Raw genomic sequence first — 21267 nt, 5'->3', positions numbered from 1 at the left:
CTGCTGACCGGGCCATTAAAAATCTGGTTGGTGTGGAGCTCGCAGGCTCCCTGCCTGGCTCCACATGGCTCCCAGAAGCGTCCAGCATGTCCCTCTGGCTCCTAAGCATAGGGGCAGCCACGGGGGCTCCATGCACTGTCCCCGCCCCGAGAGCCGGCTCTGCAGTTCCCATTGGCTGGGAACTGTGGCCAATGGGAGCTGGGGGAGCAGCACACAAAGCCTCTGGCTGCCCCTTCGCTTAGGAGCTGGAGAGATGGGATGCCACTTCCAGGAGCCACCTGAGGCAAGCATCACTCAGAGCCCGTGCCCCTCATCCCCTCCTGTGCCCCAACCCCCTGTCCCAGCCCAGAGCCCCCTCGTGCAGCCCAAACCCCTCATCCCAGGCCCCACCCCAGAGCCCACACCCCCAGCTGGAGCCCTCAACCCCTCCCACACCCCAACCACCTGCCCCAGCCCAGTGAAAATGAGCGAGTGAGTGAGGGTGGGGGACAGCAAGTGATGGAGGGAGGGGGCCAGGGTGAGCAGGGACGGGGCCTCGGAGAAGGGGCGGCGGGGGGGCAATGGTGTTTGGTTTTCTGCGATTAGAAAGTTGGCAACCTCAGCCTGGATGGATCCGGATGGGAAGGGTGACACTAGCAGAGGAAAGCACAAAGTGGCCTGGCACAGCCCAGAGACCCGGCCAGGGGGCAGGGCAGAGGGGGTGGGTCAGACAGATGCTGAGGGGCTGGATTCCCTTGCGGTTTAGGATCAGACTTGAGCTCTGGGGGCAGCTCCTGGCTCTACCCTGGATGCACTGTCGCTTCATCCTCAGTTCCCCCAGCTGTGACCTGGGGCTGAGGCGTCTCTACCTCACAGGTAGAACTTTAACCCGTCCGTGCCGGCAAGGTGCTTAGCTGTGGCCAAGGAAAGAGAACAGATAACTGGGGTACACACGTAGGTAACCCCACATGTCCAGACACGGGAAGCTCCTGATCTGGGGATGGGGATCCCCCCCAAAATGTGTGGGACTGGACCTGCCTTTCCTGGCCTACAGGATAATCAGCTCTGAGCTTACCCGGAATCCTCCCAACAGCAGTGACCTGCTCTCCGCTCTGGCCTCCAGAAGAGGGGGCCTTCCCTCCTCACACGCTTTTCCAGAGGGGATTCTGGCTTCAGAGACCCCTCCTCGGGATGGCAGGCCTCTCCAGGAGCCGGCCTACCCAGCAGATACGGGCCAGCTGCTGCTACCAGCCAGCCGAGTTTCCTCCCTTAGCTGAAGTTGTTGAGGCCTGTGCTATGGAGCTCAAAGCCAGGGGTCTAGCCCCATGTTGGCAGGGGGTTGAGGGTTGGGGCGCAGCCTGCTGTGGGTGCCCGGTTTAACCCCCTCCAATGCCCGTCCTGCCCCATTCCCTCATCCAGTGCAGCGATGACCCGGCACCTCCACTCGATGCCCCATGGCTCTCCGACGGAGCACGGACGCTCAGTCCAGCCCCTGACCCCCACTGAAAAGCGGACGTAGCCAGCTGCCCCCACTCCCAGACACACTGCTGCATGGCCCAGCCTGTTACATCCTGCAGCCGTGCGTAATGACCAAGCGAGCTGCCCCCTTACCTGGCACTCGCACTTCAGTTTCTGCTCCTTCTGGAAGGCCAGCGTGCTGGTCAGGACGGTGGAGGTGTAGCAGAAGCAGTGCTGGATTCTGTGCTCGTCGGCCTCCGTGTAGCTGAGGCGAGAAGAGCGGCATGGTCAGAACAGGGACGGCGCGCAGCGGCTCCTGCAGCCAGCGCTGCTCAGCCGGGGAGCCTGCCGGTGCTGCCTGTCCAGAGGAGATCCACCTCACTGACATGCAGCCACCTCTGGGGCAGGACATGGCAGCTGTCTCCCAGTGCACCGCGCATTCCCCTCCTCTCTCCTGGACTACTGCAATGCACTGCTCCGAGGCCCAGCTCCCCGGGCCCATCACTGCCCTGCCTCAGTTTCCCCAGCTGTAGGACAGGAATGAGGCAACTGACCCAACTCACAGCAGGGTGGGGGTGAGTCTATCAGCCTCAGGTCAGGTCAGCTGGGATTTGCCCTCATCTGCTCCTGTCCCCTTCCCAAAACCCTCTTGAACGGGCGGTGCCGACCTCGCCCATGAAACGGTGGCAGGGCACTGGCGGGGTCAGGGAAGGAGGGCTCGGGGCAGCCTGGCGAAGGCTGAGCAGAGCCGATCACGCCGCCAGCCAACCAAGCAGTGAGGACGGGGTTTTGCTCTGTTGCTGTTATTCAGCTCTGAATCCAAGGTTCAAGGAATGAATTACCCAGCGAGGGGGCTTCTCTGCCTGTGGAGCAGGGGAACTCTTTACTGCCCCTTTAACTGGAGCTGGTGCCTGGCTCGGCCAGCGCCCAAACCTGGCATGGACGCTGAAGGCTCTGATCAGCGGCACAGCCCCCCTTCGCCGGAGCACACTGCATGCTGGGACCTGTAGTCTGCAGGAGCCGCGCCCCCGTGCTGGCGACCAGGGTGGCCTGCCAGGACCCCCTGCCTGAGTGGCAGAGGCAGCCTGAAACCGCCAGCTGCCCCCCAGCCAGGAGCCCTCCTCTGCAGGCAGCTGGGCTCACAGCGATCTAGCCCCCCGGCCACCAGCCCGAGCAGGGAGAGATGGTGCGGCAGCCAGGTGACAGCGCGATGCTGAGGGACCAGGGCTGGAGCCTGCCAGGTGCTTGGGGCCACGGCTCTGCTTTGGGCTCCGGACCTCACCCGTAAGCCGTGCCCCGTCCGCACAGCTCTGCGCAAAGGGCCAGGCGTCAGGGGCGGAGCTGGCGTCAGCGCGGGGCCAGCGCCCCGGGAGCAGCCTCCCCAAGAGCCTCCGACTCACCTCTCTCCGCCCAGCTTGTTGAAAGCGCAGGCTAAGGCGACCACCTGGGAGGTGGCCTGGCTAATGACCGGCACGCACAGCATGGAGGTCACCTCGAATCCCAGCATGTTGTGAAGCTGCTTGTGTTCCTCCTGGGGAGAGAAGATCAGACCAGGGTGAGGTCAGAATGTGGGGCAGGGGAGGGTCAGATGGGGGTGAGGTCAGGACGTGGGGCAGGGGAAGGTCAGACCGGGGCGAGGTCAGGACGTGGGGCAGGGGAGGGTCAGACCGCGATGAGGGTCAGGACGTGGGGCTCGGGAGGGCACCGGGCACGGAGCAATACATTTATAGATAGACCTCGTGGCCAGATGCGACCACTGTGATCACTCCGTCTGCCCTCCTATATAACACACGCCGCAGAACTGCCCCACAGTAACTCCTAGGGCAGATCCAGTCTTGATTAAAATATGTCCCGTTGTGGAGAATCCACCACGACCCTGGGCAAATTGTTCCAGTGGTTAATTACTCTCAGCGTTCAAAATGTCCCCCTCATTTCCAGCCCGAATTTGTCTAGCTTCAACTTCCAGCCGTGGGAACGTGTCAGACCTTTCTCTGCCAGACCGAAGAGTCCGTCGTTAAATATTTGTTCCCCATGTGAGTACTCATGGGCTTATCAAGTCCCCATTTAACCTTCTCTTTGTTCAGCTAAAGCAATTGAGCTCTTTAAGTCTAGCACTAGAAGTTTCATCATTCTCGTGGCTCTTCTCTGAACCTTTCTAATTTGTCAACATCCTCCTTGAATTGTGGCCACCAGAGCTGGACCCCGGATTCCAGCCGCGGTCGCACCGGGGCCAAAGACAGAGGTCAAATCGCCTCTCTGCTCCTACTTGAGCTTCCCTGGTTTAGGCATCCCAGCATCTCATTCGCCCTTTAGGCCACAGCTCACGTTCAGCTGATTAGCCGCCACGCTCCCCAAATCTTTTTCAGAGCCGCTGCTTGTGCTTCCCAGGACAGAGTCCCCCCTCCCGGAAGCGTGGCTGCGTTATGTAGACACAGAGAAAGGGCGCAGGATCTAGGTCAGAGGTGGGCAAACTACGGCCCACGGGTCACATCTGGCCTGTGGGACCCTCCTGCCCACCCGACCCTTGAGCTCCTGGCTGGGGAGGCTCACCCCTGGCCCCTCCCCCGCTGTTTCCCCTCCCCCGCAGCCTCAGCTCACCGTGCCGCCAATGCTCTGGCTCACCGCTCCGGCTGGGCGGCGCGGCGGTGTGGCTGGCTCCGGCCGGGCGGCGGGGCTGCGAGCTCCTGCTGCTCTGAGCGGCATGGTAAGGGGCGGGGAGCAGGGGGGTTGGATAAGGGGCAGGGAGTCAGGGGACAGGGAGCAGGGGGAGGTTGGATGGGGCGGAGGTTCTGGGGGGACAGTCAGGAGATGGTGAATGGGAGGTTGGATAGGGGTGGGGTCCTGGGGCGGTTAGGGGCAGGGCAGACCTGGGAGACAGGGAACTGGGGGGTTGGATAGGCATGGAAGGGGGTGGGGGTGTGGCTAGGGGTCAGGGCAGTCAGGGGACAGGGAGCAGGGGGGGTTGGATGGGGTGGAGGTTCTGGGGGCAGTCAGGAGATGGAGAACGGGGTTGGATGGGGTCCCAGGGGCGGTTAGGGGCAGGGCAGTCCTGGGAGGGGGCGGTCAGGGGACAGGGAACTGGGGTTGGATAGGCGTGTGTGGCTAGGGGTCAGGGCAGTCAAGGGACAGGGAGCAGGGGAGGTTGGATGGGGCGGAGGTTCTGGGCAGTCAGGGGACAGGGAGCAGGGGAGGTTGGATGGGGCAGAGGTTCTGGGGGCAGTCAGGAGATGGAGAACGGGGTTGGATGGGGGTCCCGGGGCGGTTAGGGGCGGGGAGTCCTGGGAGGCGGTCAGGGGACAAGGAGCAGGGGGGTTGGATGGGTCAGGAATTCTGAGGGGGGCAGTCAGGGGCTGGGAAGTGGGAGGGGGCGGGGGCCAAGCTGTTTGGGGAGGCTTGGGCCCTCCATACAGTTTCACACACCCCGATCTGGCCCTCGGGTCAAAAAGTTTGCCCACCCCTGACCTAGGCACTGTGAGACCCAGCAAAGGTAACACCCTCGCTACATGTGTGTCTGGGTCTCACAGCCACATCCGGCTGCAGCCACCCACCCACCCAGTGAGCAACAGGGAAAGGGCCAGGGGTCACGAGTTCTTGAAACCTGTTTGCAACCCCAACCTGAGAACCGATGCCCTCACTGGGAGGCAGCATGGCCTAGTGGATACAGAACTGCAGTGGGGACACTGGCTGGCTGGGTCACCTTCAGCAAGTCACCCTGCCGCTCTGTGCCTCGGTTTCCCCATCTATAAAACAGCGATGATGCTACTAAAGCCCTTTGCAGTCTGTGGAAGACAGTGCTCTGTACCAGAGCTGGGTATTAACATTATTAATTCACTCCACATCGATGGCTGAGCAGCCACTCGCTGATAACAGTCAGGCAGCTGCTTTCTCTGATCCCCGTCTCTATCCTGGCTCGGAGCGGCAGGGGCACGGGGACGAGCGGCACTCTCTGTTCCCTATGCTGCTGCCACGGGGGAAGCTCGTGATGTGGAGGTGTCACAAACAGCGTCTCAAGGAGAAAGAGAAGCAGAGAGAGAGGCAGCTGGAGAGACTCCCCACAGCCGGTTGCTGACTGCAAGCTCGGCCTGGGACGTTCATACCACTGAGCTCCTGGGCCCACGAGAAGCCTCTCGGATTTACTGCTCGGACTCAGTCTGAACAGCTGTTTACCGCTTTGCTGCGGCTGCTGGGCTCCCCAGCCCTTCTGTTTATCCTTTCGGGAGTAATTCCTTAGCTCCGGCACTTCGCCAGGGCAGGAACAAAATGCTTCTCTCTGCCTTGCCAGGCAGCGTGCCTCTGGCACCCTGCGCGTGAGTGGCACTGCCCCAGAGGGGACGGGCATCTTCCTTTATATTCTTTATAACACCAAACACGCCAAGCCCTTGTGTATTAAACAGAGAACCCAACAGTAGGAACAGGAAGGGTAATACAGTAATGCAATGAGCTGGTTAAGTCCAGAGGGGCCCTCTGCTGGATGGCATCAGAACTGCTAGGCTGTGTGTCAGAGGCCCTATACTGCCGCCTAGAAACTCTAAATAGAGCCCCGTTTTTGGCGATGGGGGCGCTCTTCCACTAGTGACTGGGCTGACAGTCACCAACGCCTCTCACGCAGCCGGAGGCAGCCTGTCAGCCGGGTTCCCAAGCAGCAACCTCAGTCCTTCCACCATCCCAAACCGTATTTACACTTATTTCGCTCCCTTCAGACTTTCGAACTGCCTGTCTACCCAAGGGGAGGTGATGGATTGCTCGGGCGGCACAGATAAATAACTTCCCTGACCCTGCGCACTGGCTCATGACCGCAGCACGTGCCAGGGCAGCGTCTGCAGCTGAGCCCGGGGCGGACGCTCAGCCGGCTCGGAGGTGAGTGCAGGGCTTCTGGGGGAGTTGTTGTTATTTCTCAGCAGCGGTGACACCAACCAGCCCCTTGTGTGCAAGAGATCTATCATCCTAGCGTGATCCAGACAGAGCCTGCACAGGGACTTGCACGGCCCCCTCACAGGAGTATCCGAGCACCAGGCAGATAAGCATCATCCCCATTTCTCACAGGGGGAAACGAGACGCCGAGATCGTGCACAAAGGGTCCACTAAAGATCCGTTCACCGTCCGGACACCTGGGTGCTCAGATCCAGCACTCTTCAAGCTGAGCTACTCCGGGATTGTTCGTTCCAGGAGGAACTGAGGGACCTGCTCCCAGCCCAGCCCTGCATTTGGATCTGGCCCCACGCTGACCCCTCACACACACTGAACCGCGACACCCATTCCCAGCTCTGATCCCTCTCCATGGAGCTAGCGGGGCATTTCCTCCACGGCAGTGTCCAGCGGCTGCTGCTCCCGCCACACGAGCCCAGGCCTTGGCTGGTAGCAGAGCGTTCGCTAACAAACCTCTGTCCCCAGCACAGAGACGCTGCAGGAGGAGAAGCTGCTCACTCGGGACTCCTGGATTGCACCAGGGGCCTCCTGATCACCCCTGCTGTTCCAGCCCTGGGCTACCCATCCCCACACCCCGCTCTGCCGATGCACCTCAATCCCAGGCTGCAGCCCCCCACCACCTCAATCCCCTGACTGCCCCCCCAGACTCCCTGCCCCTTATCCAGCCCTGGGATCCCCCTCACCCCAGCTCTGCTAATGCACCTCAATCCCAGCGTGCAGCCCCCCGCCGTTCCAGCCCTGGGATCCCCCCCACCTCAGCTCTGCCGATGCACCTCAATCCCAGCCTGCAGCCCCCCACCGTTCCAGCCCTGGGATCCCCTCCACCCCAGCTCTGCCGATGCACCTCAATCCCAGGCTGCAGCCCCCCACCACCTCAATCCCCTGACTGCCCCCCCAGACTCCCTGCCCCTTATCCAGCCCTGGGATCCCCCTCACCCCAGCTCTGCCAATGCACCTCAATCCCAGCGTGCAGCCCCCCGCCGTTCCAGCCCTGGGATCCCCCCATGCTTCGTCGATGCACCTCAATCCCAGGCTGCAGCCCCCCACTGTTCCAGCCCTGGGATCCCCCCCACCCCAGCTCTGCCGATGCACCTCAATCCCAGCCTGCAGCCCCCAGCGGTTCCAGCCCTGGGCTACCCATCCCCACGCCCCGCTCTGCCGATGCACCTCAATCCCAGCGTGCAGCCCCCTGCTGTTCCAGCCCTGGGATCCCCCCTACCACAGCTCTGCTGATGCACCTCAATCCCAGCGTGCAGCCCCCTGCTGTTCCAGCCCTGGGATTCCCCCCACCTCAGCTCTGCCAATGAACCTCAATCCCAGCCTGCAGCCCCCTGCCGTTCCAGCCCTGGGATCCCCCCCACCCCAGCTCTGCCGATGCACCTCAATCCCAGCCTGCAGCCCCCGCCGTTCCAGCCCTGGGATCCCCCCCACCTCAGCTCTGCCGATGCACCTCAATCCCAGCGTGTAGCCCCCCGCCGTTCCAGCCCTGGGATCCCCCCCACCTCAGCTCTGCCGATGCACCTCAATCCCAGCCTGCAGCCCCCTGCTGTTCCAGCCCTGGGCTCCCTGAGATGAGCCTTCTGGCCACACTGCACCATTCAGCCCGAGAATGAGATGAACAGGCTCAGACCTATCAAACTTGGTTCACTTGTCCCCAGAGCCAGGACACCAAACCACGGTTCTTCAGCAGGGAGATCCCCCACCCCTGCAAGGCGGGGTTTGGAAGCAGCTCCTATTGGGAGAGTGTGATGTTATGAGTGTAATATAATATTTCATTGGAAGGTGGCAGGGCCAGAAAGAGTTAATTAATTCACAGACTGACCTGACTCATGGGTGAATCTTAAGGACTGGTTAGAGAGATATGTAAATGAATAGAGCTTTGAAATGCAAGTCTGCATTGTTAGAGATCTCAAGGGTAGATGTTTGCTCAGGTCTTGTGATGTAAGCAAACAAGTCTCGTCTATTGCTATAGCTTTGATTCAAAGATCAAAAAAGGAATATTAACGTTTAGGAAGACACTTGAGGGAAATAGTATTATTGTCTATATGTCTCTTTGAAGGTTGTGGTAACCTGTATCTGAACTGTTTAATGGATAAACTACCCTGTGCTAATTGCCAGGATGTTTGGGAGAAGGAGAGTTAAGCCTATTGTTTTCTCAGGCCAAAAGGCTGCTGGAAATGTATAAGAACCCTGGGACGTGATCCTACGGCATCTCAGATCTGCTTTGGGTTTCAAGAGGGGGAAACCTTAAGCCATAAGGATTGAGATCCCCAGTCACCGGCTGGAGTCACCCTGAATATGGACACTGGACTATCACCTATGGACTATTTCTAAAAGGACTTTTGGCAACTACAAGCTCATCTCTGCTATGAATCTGAACCTCAAGAATTGAATTCAAGTCTGTTTGTATATTGATCTTTTAACCAACACTCTCTCTCTTTTCTTTTTTAATAAATTGTAGTTTAGTTAATAAGAATTGGCTATAGCGTGTATTTTGGGTAAGATCTAAGTTATAATTGGACCTGGGCATGTGGCGGACCCTTTGGGATTGGAAGAACCTTTTCTTTTATATGATGAGATATGATTTTCAGGAATCATCATCATATCTGACAGGTGTGTCTGGATGGAGGCCTGGGGCTGGGCACTTTAAGGGAACTGCATTGTTTGAACTTCTAACTAACCAGTGAGGTACTGTAGAAGCTGTTCTGTGCTGGCTTGGTAAATGTAAGTATTGGAATAACCACCAGCTTCTGGGGTTTGTCTGCCCCGTTCTGTTTGCAGTTCACCCTAATTGAGTGACCTCAGCTGGCTCCCACGGGCAGCACCGTCACAGGGAGGTTACTGGGTTTCTGTGAGCTGCGGAGATGGGACGGATGATGACCAGACTGGGAAGCTGCTCTTTCCCACAACAACACAGACATTAGGTGCCATCAGAGCCCATCATGGGAAGTGCTGGGGCTCCCTGCCAGCCGGCGGGCAGGCAGGCTAACGGCTGCGTTAGTGCTGCGTGCGGCTGCCTGCTGGATCCAGCTGTGATCGAGCTCGGCCGGTCATCACTGCCCGCTGCGTTACAGCATCACGGCCGAGAGGTGGGGAAAATGACCTACGAGGATCCAGCTGCTGCCAGGCCTGGCCCCCAACCTCCTGGGTCTGCAGAACCTGGCTGGGCCTATGTCTGCATGAGAGATGGATCTCAGCGCTGTCCCGCGTGACTGACAGATCACACCCCAGCGCTGACCCGTCCTCTCCCTCTGGTGGAGCTCTTGGCTCAGCCTTCAGGTCATCTCTAGGACACCCCCCAGCATTCAGAGATTAGAAAGCCATCTAGAGATCATCTAGTCTGACCTGCTGCATGACACAGGCCAACTTCGCCGAATTAATTCCTGCTTCGAAGCCCACGAGCTGTGGCTGAACTGGAGCAGAGCTTTCAGAAAAACATCCAGTCTTGAGTAAAAAATGGCTAGTGAGGCCATGTCTGGCACGAATTGTTCCAGTGCTTAATTGCCCTCACTGTTAAAAAGGTACCTTATTTCCGGTCTGAATTTGTCTAGCTTCAACTTCAACTTCCAGCCAGTGGATCGTGTCAGATCTCTCGCTGGTAGACAGAAGAGCCCATTGTCCTATTTCAGTTCCCCGTGTAGTTGTATGGGGAGACTTTGGCAAACCAGTAAAGTGCCTGAAACCACTATGGCTTATTGTTAAAGACAGCCTAGTCAGCAAGCTTTAAAAGCAAGTCTCAGCTTGACCAAGGCAGGAGGGGAGGGGGATTTAGGGTGCCACTGAAAGGGCGGCTTGACCCCGCGTCCTTCCTGATAAGAATCGTGTTAAAATTGCTGATACATGCATTTTCAAAGAGTAGCATATGCCCCAGGAATGTCTATTGAGGTCTCAAGGCTGCAGGCTCTGGAAAGACCCACACCTGGTTCATCAATAAGCAGAAGGAACCTCTTGCTTGAAACTGCTTACTTAACAAGGTTTCTTTAATTACTAATGTATAAATAAGGGGAAAAAGCTTGAGACAGGTGGAACTCATTTCAGGACTGACCTCTCCCTCTGGATGCATCTTCTGTTCCCCAGCGGCAGACGGGCTGCCGCTGTATCACTCGAAAGCCACACTCAGCTTTGGTAATTATCAAGGGTTGGGGGTGTTTTACTAACTTGTTGCAGATGTGTGTAAGTGCTTGAGACTAAGTAAAGTTTAGCGTTAAGTGAAAGCACTCTTGTATTGTCCTGTTTGTGCCAGCCAGCTATCGGTCGGATGGCCGCGTCTCCCCTGATTTATTTCCTGACACCACCTCGCTCAGAGTAACTTATAAACTGTGGTCAAGTCACCCCGTAACCTTCTCTTTGATAAGCTATGTAGGTTGTGTGTCTTAAGTCTTTCGCGATCAGGCAGGTTTTCCAATCTTTTAATTATTCCTGGGGCTCTGATCCAAACCTTCTGCAATTCATCAACTTCCATCTTGAACTACGGACACCAGAACTTCCCGCAGCAGTCGCACCAGCACCAAACACAGAGGTCAAACAACCTCTCTGGCCTCAGTGTCACACTGGGAGCTCCTGTTCAGCTGATTATTCACCACCACCCCCAATGGGTGGTTTTGAGTCCCTGATTCCCAGGATAGAGTCCCCCACCCTGTACACGTGGCCTGCATGCTTTGTTCCTAGGCGTATAACTTTATATTTGGTCATACTGAAACGTACGTGGTTTGCTTGCACCCTGCTTACCAGGCGACCCAGCTCACTCTGCATCAGTGACCTGCCCTGTTCAATATTTCACGCCCCCCAACTTCTGTGCAAATTTTATCAATGATTATTTTATATTTTCCTCTAGGTCATTGATAAAAATATTTAATAACATAGGGCCAAGCACCGATCCCTGTGGGACCCCACTAGAAACACACCTGCTCCAGGTTTCAGAGTGGTAGCCATGGGCACTGAACTGAGAGTCAGGACTCCCTGGGATCTGTGCCCAGGTCTGCCACTGAGTCTTTCACCTCTGGCAAATCGTGTCCCCGCCCGTGGGATACTGGTGTTAATTCTGTAACAAGTCCACATTCCCCTAGCACTGCTCTGGTGTTGCTTTGAGGCACACCACAGCTGCTCAAAACTTCTCGTCAGTGACACAGCTTAGATCCCCAACCCCCTGCCCCTGACACTTGAGCTAAGAGAGACTCTCCTTTAGCTCTTAGCTGAATGGGGTCTATGACACAAACCCAAGCAGTTCTGATTTGACCCAATAGAGGGCAGTGGTGCACACACCCATCAGCTGATTCATTTAATCCCTTAGAGCAGGACAGGGATACTCAGAAATGTGAGTGTCCCACTGGAAATGTACCGCCAGACTGAGCCCCTCTGATGCAGCTGCACAGTGTGCTCGGCAGAGCTGGCCCCAGGACTGTCACACTTCCCGGGTGATCGCCTGACACACCTGCCCCATGGAGGGTGTTGGGAGAACTGCTCTGATGTGTCACTAGAACAACACGTGAGGCTCGGTGGCGATCTCGCCGCAGCTGTGGTTCTGCTGAGCCCTTAGACAGAAGAGAGGAACAGGCATGTGCCCCTCCATCCAGTCATCTGTCAGCTAATCCGACGGTGACAGAGCTAGTCCAGGGCCTTGGACTGGCCTCTCCTGGCAGCAGCACGTTCGTGAACAGCCCAGCAACCACGGCCAGGCAGCGAGCGGCGCTCTGCAAAATGACTATTGCGTGGCTAAGGCCAGCACGGGAAAGTTCTGCCGCTGCCCCTGCCTGCCTATCCAGCTCTTTGTACTGTGCCCATCACCCTGGTGTCGGAGCACCTGTGCACGATCAGCTATTGAGCGAGGACGAGGTTGGCTATGGAGACTGGCCTGCAGCTGAGCCAGGAGTTCCTACACGCTCGGCCCTCTCCTCTCCACCCGTGGTGCTCAGACATCACAGCGTTAATACCGGGCCCACCTCAGTGGCGTCCGAGGGACATCCAAGAGGACATCTCCCCCTTGTCCGCCCAAGGCCTGCATGCCCATGCTCCCTTTGTGGCCACGTGGCGGGCTTCTCCCCCCCGGAGCCCCGAGCCTGGGGCAAGCCCAGCGACGTACCACGCTGATGTCCTGTAGGGTGATGGATTTCTTCTCCTCTACCACCTTCCCCAGGCGCCCAAACGTCAGCTGCAGGCAAAGAGAAGAGAGTCAGGAGCCGGTGCGCTCGGGGGGCCGAGGAAGAGGAAGGTTGGCTCATGGGTGAAGTTATGTCACACAGGAGCCCGGGTGCAGCGGCCAATGGCTCTTCCGGAAGCCACACACGGCACACCCAGCTCCCCCACCCAGCTCCGTGGATGCGGTGCGAGAAGCAGGGCTTGGGGGGCCACTGCTTATGGGGAGAGGACATCTCAGTCTCCAAGCCCTTCCAGAGCTTGGCCCCTCCACTGAGCTCCACAGCACACACAGACCACTACAGAAATATGGCGGCGTGGACCCCGGCCCATGGGGCAGCGGGCTGAGACCCACCAACCTCCTGCCACATAGGCAGCTGCTCGATGGGATCAGCATGTGGGACACAGCCAAACCAGTGACTTGCAGCCTAGGGGCTGTCCAAAGTCCCCCAGTCCAGGCCGTGCCCTTCAGCCGTGCCCATCAATTCCTACCCTTGCAATACGGCTGCAACGGCCTTTTTCATCCACCGCCCAGCGGTCTCCCCGCGCACCGGGCCAGTCACATCCCTGGCAGCTCCATGGCAGCTAGCGAAGTTTCACCAGGGACGAATCTGGCCCCCTTCGCTTTGGATTAATGATTGGGGCAGGGCGGGGGGAGCTGCTGACGGCCAATCCTGCTCCACTCGAAGGCGGCTGTGCTGGGAGAAGCCTGCTGGGTTTGTCTCTCCTTTGGTAACAGACGCATCCCGGCGTCATGTTCTGGGGAGCAGTCCGGGCCAGTGAGAGGCCGTGTCAGTGCCTGCCCTCTAACCGGGGTGAGGAGCTCCCAGCCGGCAGAGCGGCACGCACCGGCGGTGCCACAGCCTCTCCCTGCTCCGGACTGCTCCCCAAGGCCTGTGGCAGAGCCAGGGGTTGAGCAGTGAGCTCCCCCTCCCACGGCACATTGGAAAGTTGGCGCCTGTAGCTTCAGCCCCAGAGTCGGTGCCTGTACAAGGAGCCGCATATTAACCTCTCTGGAACCACACGTTGGCCACCCCTGGTCTAGAAAGTTGGATGTGCTCCCCGCCAGTTGAAAGCCGCTGGTCGATGTGCTTCACTAGCTCCGTGATCATTTAAAGCCAACGGGCTCTATGCTCCTAAATGCGCCTCACTTTTGAAAACGGCAGTGCGGAGCCTACGTTTCTTCGGTGCTTTCGAAAATGTTGACCCAAGTCTGCCCATCCATGCAGCCCCAAGGGCCTGGCCCAGCATGCACTGGGCTCCATGGAAGAGGTGGGATGGGTTCTTTGTGGATGGTCTCCTTTCTAGCTATCCTAAGGTGGACCACCCCTTTCCTCTTGGAGAAGGAGGAGGGGATATTGCCAGGACAGGCTCGTTCTGCCCGTTGGCTGGATGTTGAGGGTGGTGACAAGGCGGGGAGGATCGCCTTCTGAGGAACAGTTAACAGAGCTAACGGCTGGAATCTCAGCTGGTGTAAATCGGGGCAGCTCCATTGACATAGGCACTGAACATCTGGACTGTAACATCTGTGCATGGAAGCATTTCCCAGCAGCTGGGCTGCAGCGTGCACTGCCAGAGTTGCTGGCTGCTCTCCAGATGTTCCCCGGTTGGCTTTAAAGTGGATCTACCTGGACAAAGCCTTGGGGAAAGAGGAAGGGGCGTCCTGGAGCCAAGGGGGGAGGACAGAAGCAGCCCCGGCGCTAACGAAACGATGCCCGTGTTTACCGGCTTCCTGACGCGTGGCCTGGGAAGGGAGCTGGAGCCCAGACTCCTCCAGGCTGCAGCCGCTCTCCCGGGAGAGTTCAACGTGGTTCCAGACCGGATGTTCTCACTTGTTGGCTGGCGTCACTGGAGGCCGTCAGTCAACAAGCAAGAACACGGTCGTGTCTCAGGTCTGTAATGAGAGGCCAAAGGACCTGCCACAGCTGGAGAAGTCGATGGCTCCTCTTGGGTCGGACCAAGCGTGGCCAGGGCTAAATGTGCTCAGAAACTCACAGCTCAGGATGGGGCTGAGGCAAACACCCAGATTTGAGCACTCCCGAACTTTGGATCTGCATCCACACTTGGTGGTCTGGGACCCCTCTCTCCTCATCGCCCGCCCCCCACGCCACCCCCACACTGTAAATGTGCCACCCTACTCCAGGAATTCCTTCCTGACCCCAGCTGGGGAGCTGTCTATGCCTGGAAGCATGAGGACTGTCCCGGTATGTACATCCCATGGCTAGCTTCATCTCTGGAGCGGGGCTGATTTAAACCCCAGCCGGGCTGGAATACAGAGCTGAGCTTTGCTGCTGAGCGACAGAGAACATGTAACGACTTACAGGGAAGCTGATCTCCTCTTCCAGCACTTTATCTCCCACGACCTGGAGGAAACAAAAACCACAGAGGTGAGGGCCAAGGAGCTGAGGAATCGGTGCTCTGGAAAGCCCTGGCCACGGAACAGGAGCTGAGAGAGAATTTAAACCCTTTATGCAGTAGGGTCTAATTAGCCGAGAACTGATTGTCTCTGTGAAAGCTGCTCAGGGTGGGTGAGCTTGGAACTTTGTTGCAGTAACGGGAACAGAATCCAGGTCTTCCTGCTCCAGATGCTCAGGTCTCTGCCGCTGGAGCGAAAGGAGAAAAGTCCCTAGCCAGTGTTCCAATACAGGGAATGCTCCTGTAGGATAGGTGGGCTGGGAGGGGAGAGAATTTACTCGAATCAGACCCAGTGTAGGGGGTGGCATGACCCTTAGGGTCAGCCCCTTTTGGAGTTGGTCTTCCAGGGCAAACCAACGTGCATCCTGGCCCATCATCCCACCGCAGAGCGACACTGGAACAAACCGGCCCTGGGCTGTGTTGTAAGGCTGCCCCTGTCCGCTTGCCCCATGTTGAATTAGCTGCATACCATTAATATAGGTCAGCATTATTAGTCAGCTTGATATTAAGCTGATATATAGCTGAAGGCCCATAGGAGAAAGGGGAACCAACGAAGGCCAACCGAATACTGATAATTTGATAAACCTGAAACATAATAACAGAAATTTAAATGGAAAATTAAATTAAAATGTCTTGCAATGTAGATGCTATACGTAGGGGGTGCACATGTATTGTGCAGAGGGAGCTTTGCAACTTGTTATGTTGGAATCAGGTTGGTAATAATTTGGTAAGCAATAGCGTAATTATTACACCCCCCTCAGATCCACCCAAAGCAAACTGCAAGCAACCCTGCCCCCCTGCCTGTTAGCAAAAGGCAAGGTCAATTGCTATATAGAACAAAGGTTAACTTCTGCTTTCTCTCTCTTCTCTGTCTATATCAGGGGGATGGGGGGATGAGAGAAGGGGAGAAGAGAGAGGGAAGGAAGCTCAGCAGAGCTGCTGAGCCTTATCAATCAATGCGCCAGAGGGAGGGTACAGGCAGGCAGACTAACAACCAAAACCCCAGAAAAAATAAAAAAGGAAACAGAAAAAAAAAAAAAAAGTATGCAAAAAAATGTCACCGATACTACTCCCAAAGGGTATTTTTTTAAGTAATGCTATTTTGTTTTTTTAAACTTTTAAAGCGTAAAAAAAATTTGTAACAGGCAGAGTTTAACCTCTCCCCTGCATGCATGCATGCTCGTACTATAATAAAAGTGCCTCAGTGTGTCTGACCCAAAATCAAAGGCGTGGTCAATTTTTCCACGACAGTTGCAACGGGATCATTTTTGCCCATCTCAGCATCTTTGCTGGGCTGGTTTTTATGTATGTTCCTAAAGCTCATGCTTCAGGGTTTCAGGGGTCAGGAAGGGATTTTTTGCCACTCCCTCCCCCCCCGGTGTATTCTGGGAGGGTTTATTTAAGCTCCTTCCTCTGAAGCATGAAGGATGGCCAGGGCTGGAGGTGGGACTTAGGATGGGGAGGGCCAGTGTGCTGAGGTGGCACCAAGCACACACTCTCTCTCTCTCAGGTGCTGGGCTGGCTGGTTCTGGCTTGCATGCTCAGGGTTTAACTGATCGCCATGTGTGGGCTCGGGAAGGAATTGGCCCCCTAGTCAGACTGGGAGGGACCTTGGGGTTCTTGCACCTTCCTCCGCAGCGTGTGGGTCTGGGTCTGGGATGGGATGTGCACCCCCACAAGGTTTGAGGGGGTTAAGGCGGCCAGGTGGGCCAATTAACTCCCCGGGCTGCACGTGGCGGAGGAGCCAGGGAGCAGGGGTTGGTTAAATGAGGCTTAGCTGGCCAGGAACAGAGGGGCCCGGATCACGCCCAGGAGCTGAGAGCAGAAGGGGTGGCAGGGAAGGAGAAGGGAGGTGTGCCTGGGGCCTGCAGTCACTCCCTGGGCGGCAAACCCAGCGCAGGGGGAGAACCAGAGAGGGAGGGAAGGCTCAGGAGAAAGGGAAGGCAGCTAAGTGTGGGGGAGGGCAGAGCTTGGCTGCTGAGGAGAGGGCCCTGAGCTGGAACCCGGAGCGGAGGGTGGGCCCGGGCTCCCCTACCAGCCCCTGGGGAAGTGGTGCAGACCAGACAGCGGAGAGCCGACTGCCGGGGCCAGTTTGCCCTGAAGGACTTGAATACCCCGGAAGAGGAGGATAATAGTGACCTGGCCGGGGGGTGGGGTGGGGGTGACAAACAGGAAGTGGCAGCTCCTGGAGCGAGAGGGGCCGCAGGGCGAGGCAGGATCGGGGGAGACGTGGCCAGAGGAGAGCACAGCACCTGGAAAGCGCTAATTCCCAGAGCGCCCAGGAGGAGGCGCCGAGGGGTGAGTGGACCCCGTGATAGGGTCACTCGCCTATTCACTGCCTGTGGCACATCACGGTCTAGTCTCCCGTGGGTCTCATTCGCTTTGGGCTCATTGGGGGTAGCGCGCGGGTGCTGGGTGGGGCTGGTGGCCTGTGACAGACAGGACAGGAGACACTGGATGATCTGGTCCCTGCTGGCCTTGAACTCTCTGACTCTGCAACTGTCCTGATAAGATCCCTGATTGCAACACAACTGTCAACAGGCTCCAGGCAAGTTCCAGGTGGGAACCTCCTTAATCTTCTGCCACCAGTCGCCCTTTTGGGCTCCCCAGCTGCTCCGCGGCTGCCGCCACCGAGCCAGGGCCTCCAGGTTTTGCTGCTCCCCGGCAGGATGGGCTGGCCACCTCCCTGGCTCCCTGGGCAGCCGACAAACCGGGCAGCCAGCTCTCCAGCCCCCCAGGCTGCCCGAGGAGCCAGCCAAACATTACTGGTCCTCCCCAGGCAGATTTCTTTTCTCTTTCCTTCCTGTGAAATTTACACACTTTTGACCTTTGTGTCCCATTTTCGGATGCAATTTTGTGCTGTGGCGGGTGGGACGAGCCGGTTTTTGGCTGGCTCTGCTCCACAGCCCCAGGCGCGTTCCTGGTGCCCTACGAACAGGGCAGACTCGCCAGCAGAGGGATCCGGGCCCATTTCCCCTGCCACTCAAACAGCGGAGCTCCGCAGCGTCTCCGCTGGGGTCACCGGCATGACCCCCCTACCACACAGGGATGAGGGGGAGTCAAGCCCCTGCCCTGGAGACCCTCCAGACCTGATCCTGCGAGGTGCTGAACACTGTGGACACCCAGTGACGTCCCAGGAGCACCCGGCTGAAACTGGCCCCGACGGGACAGGGGAGGATGGGGCTGCAGGAGAAAGCCCGGGGAAAGGAAAGCTGCTCTCAGCAGAGCAGCATGGACAGCGACAGGCACAGATTTATTTCCTGGGGGTGTGCTCTGCCTGGAATAGCCGGTGACACCCCAAGCCCCGGGAACCCTGCCTCCCTCCCACTGTGCAGAAGGCCCCGTCTGTGCTCCAAGCAAGGCAGCTGGGTTTACTTGTTTCTGGCTGTTCCCTAGGACGAATTCTGGACTCTCCCCAGGACAGGCCTGGCCCACCAGGGGCTGCGGTACCACCCACCTGGCAGAAGAGCTGGTGGTTATCTTCCGAGACCAGCAGGAGGCAGCAGCAGGGGGACTGGGTCTCCTGCTTCAGCTGGGGAAGAGAGAGAGATGGAGGCAGTGGTTAGACCCTATTTCGAGAGAGCCTATATCGAGCAGGAAGGGACAAAGCTGTCCAGCGCAGGCAGGAGGCCCTGGGACACACCCGCCAGCCTGTTCCGCTGAGATCTGCAGCCCAAATGTGGGGTAGCTTAGCTCAGCCAGCCTGTTTGATGGGGGCCCATCACTCTCACCACCACCTGGCACTTGTACTGACAAAGGTGAAGCATCATCCTCCCCAGGCTACAGGTGGGGAAACTGAGGCACGGCACATTAAGTGACTTGCCCACTGTCACACAGGGAGTCAGTGGTAGAGGGAGGATGAGAACCCAGGAATCCTGGCTCCCAAAAAGTGCTACACCTGGCTGCTGAACGGGCTCCAGGCAGAGAGTGATGGGTAGTACGAGCTAAAGGGGCCTAGGAAAGCAGAGGAGGGATTAAACCTTTGTTTGAGATTTAGAGCTTGGACTGAAGAGACACTGGGCTCCCCAGATAGAGGGAAACCATCACTTCCAATGGTCAATGCCCAGCAGCACCTCTCTAGGGTGGACTAGAGAAGACTAAGGGGGATATGATAGAGGTATATAAAATCATGAGTGGTGTGGAGCAAGTGGATAAGGAAAAGTTATTTACTTATTCCCATAATACAAGAACTAGGGGTCACCAAATGAAATTAATGGGCAGCAGGTTTAAAACAAATAAAAGGAAGTTCTTCTTCACCCAGCGGACAGTCAACTTGTGGAACTCCTTACCTGAGGAGGTTGTGAAGGCTAGGACTATAACAGCATTTAAAAGAGAACTGGATAAATTCATGGTGGCTAAGTCCATAAATGGCTATTAGCCAGGATGGGTAAGGAATGGTGTCCCTGGCCTCTGTTCGTCAGAGGATGGAGATGGATGGCAGGAGAGAGATCACTTGATCATTGCCTGTTAGGTTCACTCCCCCTGGGGCACCTGGCCTTGGCCACTGTCGGTAGACAGATACTGGGCTAGATGGACCTTTGGTCTGACCCGGTACGGCCGTTCTTATGTTCTTATGTTCACCGTCCTCGCCCGCACCCCAAAGCCCCCTTCCCAGCGACACAAGCTCCTCCCCAACACAAGCCAGCTGCAAGATGTGCTTGGCAAAGCAGACTCCAGAGGGCACAGCTGGGAGACCCAATTCTCTGCTTAACGACAGGGGTGGTTTTAGCCCCATGTACTCGGTCACTTTTTCGCCCTGGCTCGTCTCAGGTTGGCTTGATTTGGGGAGCGCAGAGGCACGAGCTAAACCAACAGAACCAACCTGACACGGGGGACAAGCCCCAGCTCCCACCGGGGCACTTCCCCTCCTGAACCATCGGCCAAGACCCCTGGGCGCCGAGGGACGGTTTGCCTGAGCCAGGGCTGTGTGCAGAGCTCGGGGTCTGACCCACTCACAAGAGGAGAGGGTTGGAGCCCAGATTTGAGTCTCTGGGCTTTGTCCAGCCCCAGGGATTGTGCTCACTAGAATGGGGCCAACCCAACAACTGGGCCCAGGGGCCACCCTCCACCCCCCACCCAGGGCGCCACCCCACCCCAGTTGCTTGGCAGAACCAGAACCTCCCCCTCCTTTTTCTTAATCCAGTGCTGGTGAGAGGTGCCCGACGGTGGTGGAGGAGCGCTCCCACCCATGCAGGCAGCCACCGGCACACCCAGGGCCCACCCAGAGCCCAGGGCACCCGGAGTGAGAGGCCCCTGCACCTCCACCTCCCAGCTGGGCAGGACAGACCAGGAGGGGCCCTGGCACCCGGGGGTGAGGAGAGCCAGGAGCAGCGCAGGCACTGATCGGGCAGTGCAGTAGCACACAGAGGCTCTGAGCAGGGCTCCGCCTCACAGGAGCAGGGCAGCAGTGAGAGACATGTAGAGACAGACAGTGAGATCCTGCGGGTGCTCAGGACACTGTCCCTCCTACTGGAGCAATGGGCACAGTACTGAGGAGGGAGTCTCAGGGGGAGGGTGTGGCCAGTAGTCATGGCAGGACACACCCCACAGTCCACCAGAGACCCAACTCAGATCTAGGGGATCCTGCCACAGACTGTCACCCCCACACCCCATGGGATAGTACTACCACCACTCAAGTAGGGTGACCAGATGGTCCCAATTTTATCCCAGAGTTCCTCCAGTCAGGAGCCGGGCCTTCCCAACACTTTGGCCCTTCCCACACAGGTCCCACACCTAAGGTTGATCCCTTCCCTGGGTCTGTCGTAACACCCTGGCCGCCCAGCTGGGTCTGCCTGGTGGTCCTCTCCACGCAGACACGGCCAGCTTCCTGGTCCTCACCCTCCCTGAAGCCCAGCTCTGGTCACGGCCTGGGAACAGAGGCTGGTCTGCTGGCGCCAGCGCCTGCCAGACGAATCAGGCAGGGCCCTGCTGCTCAGCGGCGGCCGCCCGCCTGCTTGCTGCAGGCCGCTCTTTTCTTTGCAGTGCTTTTTGCGGCATTGGCTTTTGGATCCATGTTTAATCCTGCCTTTCTTTAAGCCAGATGCTGCTGGCTTCACTCCTGCTTCAGGCCCTGCTCCTGGCCCCTGGGGTGACCTGAGACCTCCCCGTACTCCTGCATCCTGCCTGCCCCAAAACCAGGCTGGAGCCAGGATAGAACTCTTTGGAGACTCTGCCAAAACCCCTCTGCACCTGAGAGCTACTCCCTCCCTCTCGTGAGCTCCCCCTTCCCAACAACTCTGCTCTAACTCCAAGGCCCTCCTCCCCCTCCCTGCTCTCTCCTCCCAGAGCAATCCCTCCCTTTTCCTTCTCCTCACCTCACACACTCCCCTTCAGCCTGTCCTTCATACTTCCCCACCT

The 21267-nt window shown here is 57.8% G+C and overlaps 1 protein-coding gene across 2 annotated transcripts in view; it reads right to left on the bottom strand.

Annotated features, from left to right (window-relative positions):
* Positions 1 to 21267, bottom strand: part of PDE2A (phosphodiesterase 2A) — a 358953-nt gene that overhangs the window by 21679 nt on the left and 316007 nt on the right. For both annotated transcript variants that reach the window (XM_039539536.1, XM_039539537.1), the window contains 5 exons: positions 18368 to 18442; positions 14817 to 14858; positions 12443 to 12511; positions 2838 to 2968; positions 1591 to 1702 (listed from right to left, as the gene is read on the bottom strand). In XM_039539536.1, coding sequence (XP_039395470.1) covers positions 1591 to 1702; positions 2838 to 2968; positions 12443 to 12511; positions 14817 to 14858; positions 18368 to 18442 — 429 coding nt within the window. The remainder of the gene's footprint in view (positions 1 to 1590; positions 1703 to 2837; positions 2969 to 12442; positions 12512 to 14816; positions 14859 to 18367; positions 18443 to 21267) is intronic.

This window comes from Mauremys reevesii, linkage group 1, assembly GCF_016161935.1.
Source record: "Mauremys reevesii isolate NIE-2019 linkage group 1, ASM1616193v1, whole genome shotgun sequence".
Taxonomy (NCBI): domain Eukaryota; kingdom Metazoa; phylum Chordata; order Testudines; family Geoemydidae; genus Mauremys; species Mauremys reevesii.
Note: the sequence above shows the minus strand (reverse complement) of the source record. Positions and strands in the feature narration are given on the sequence as shown.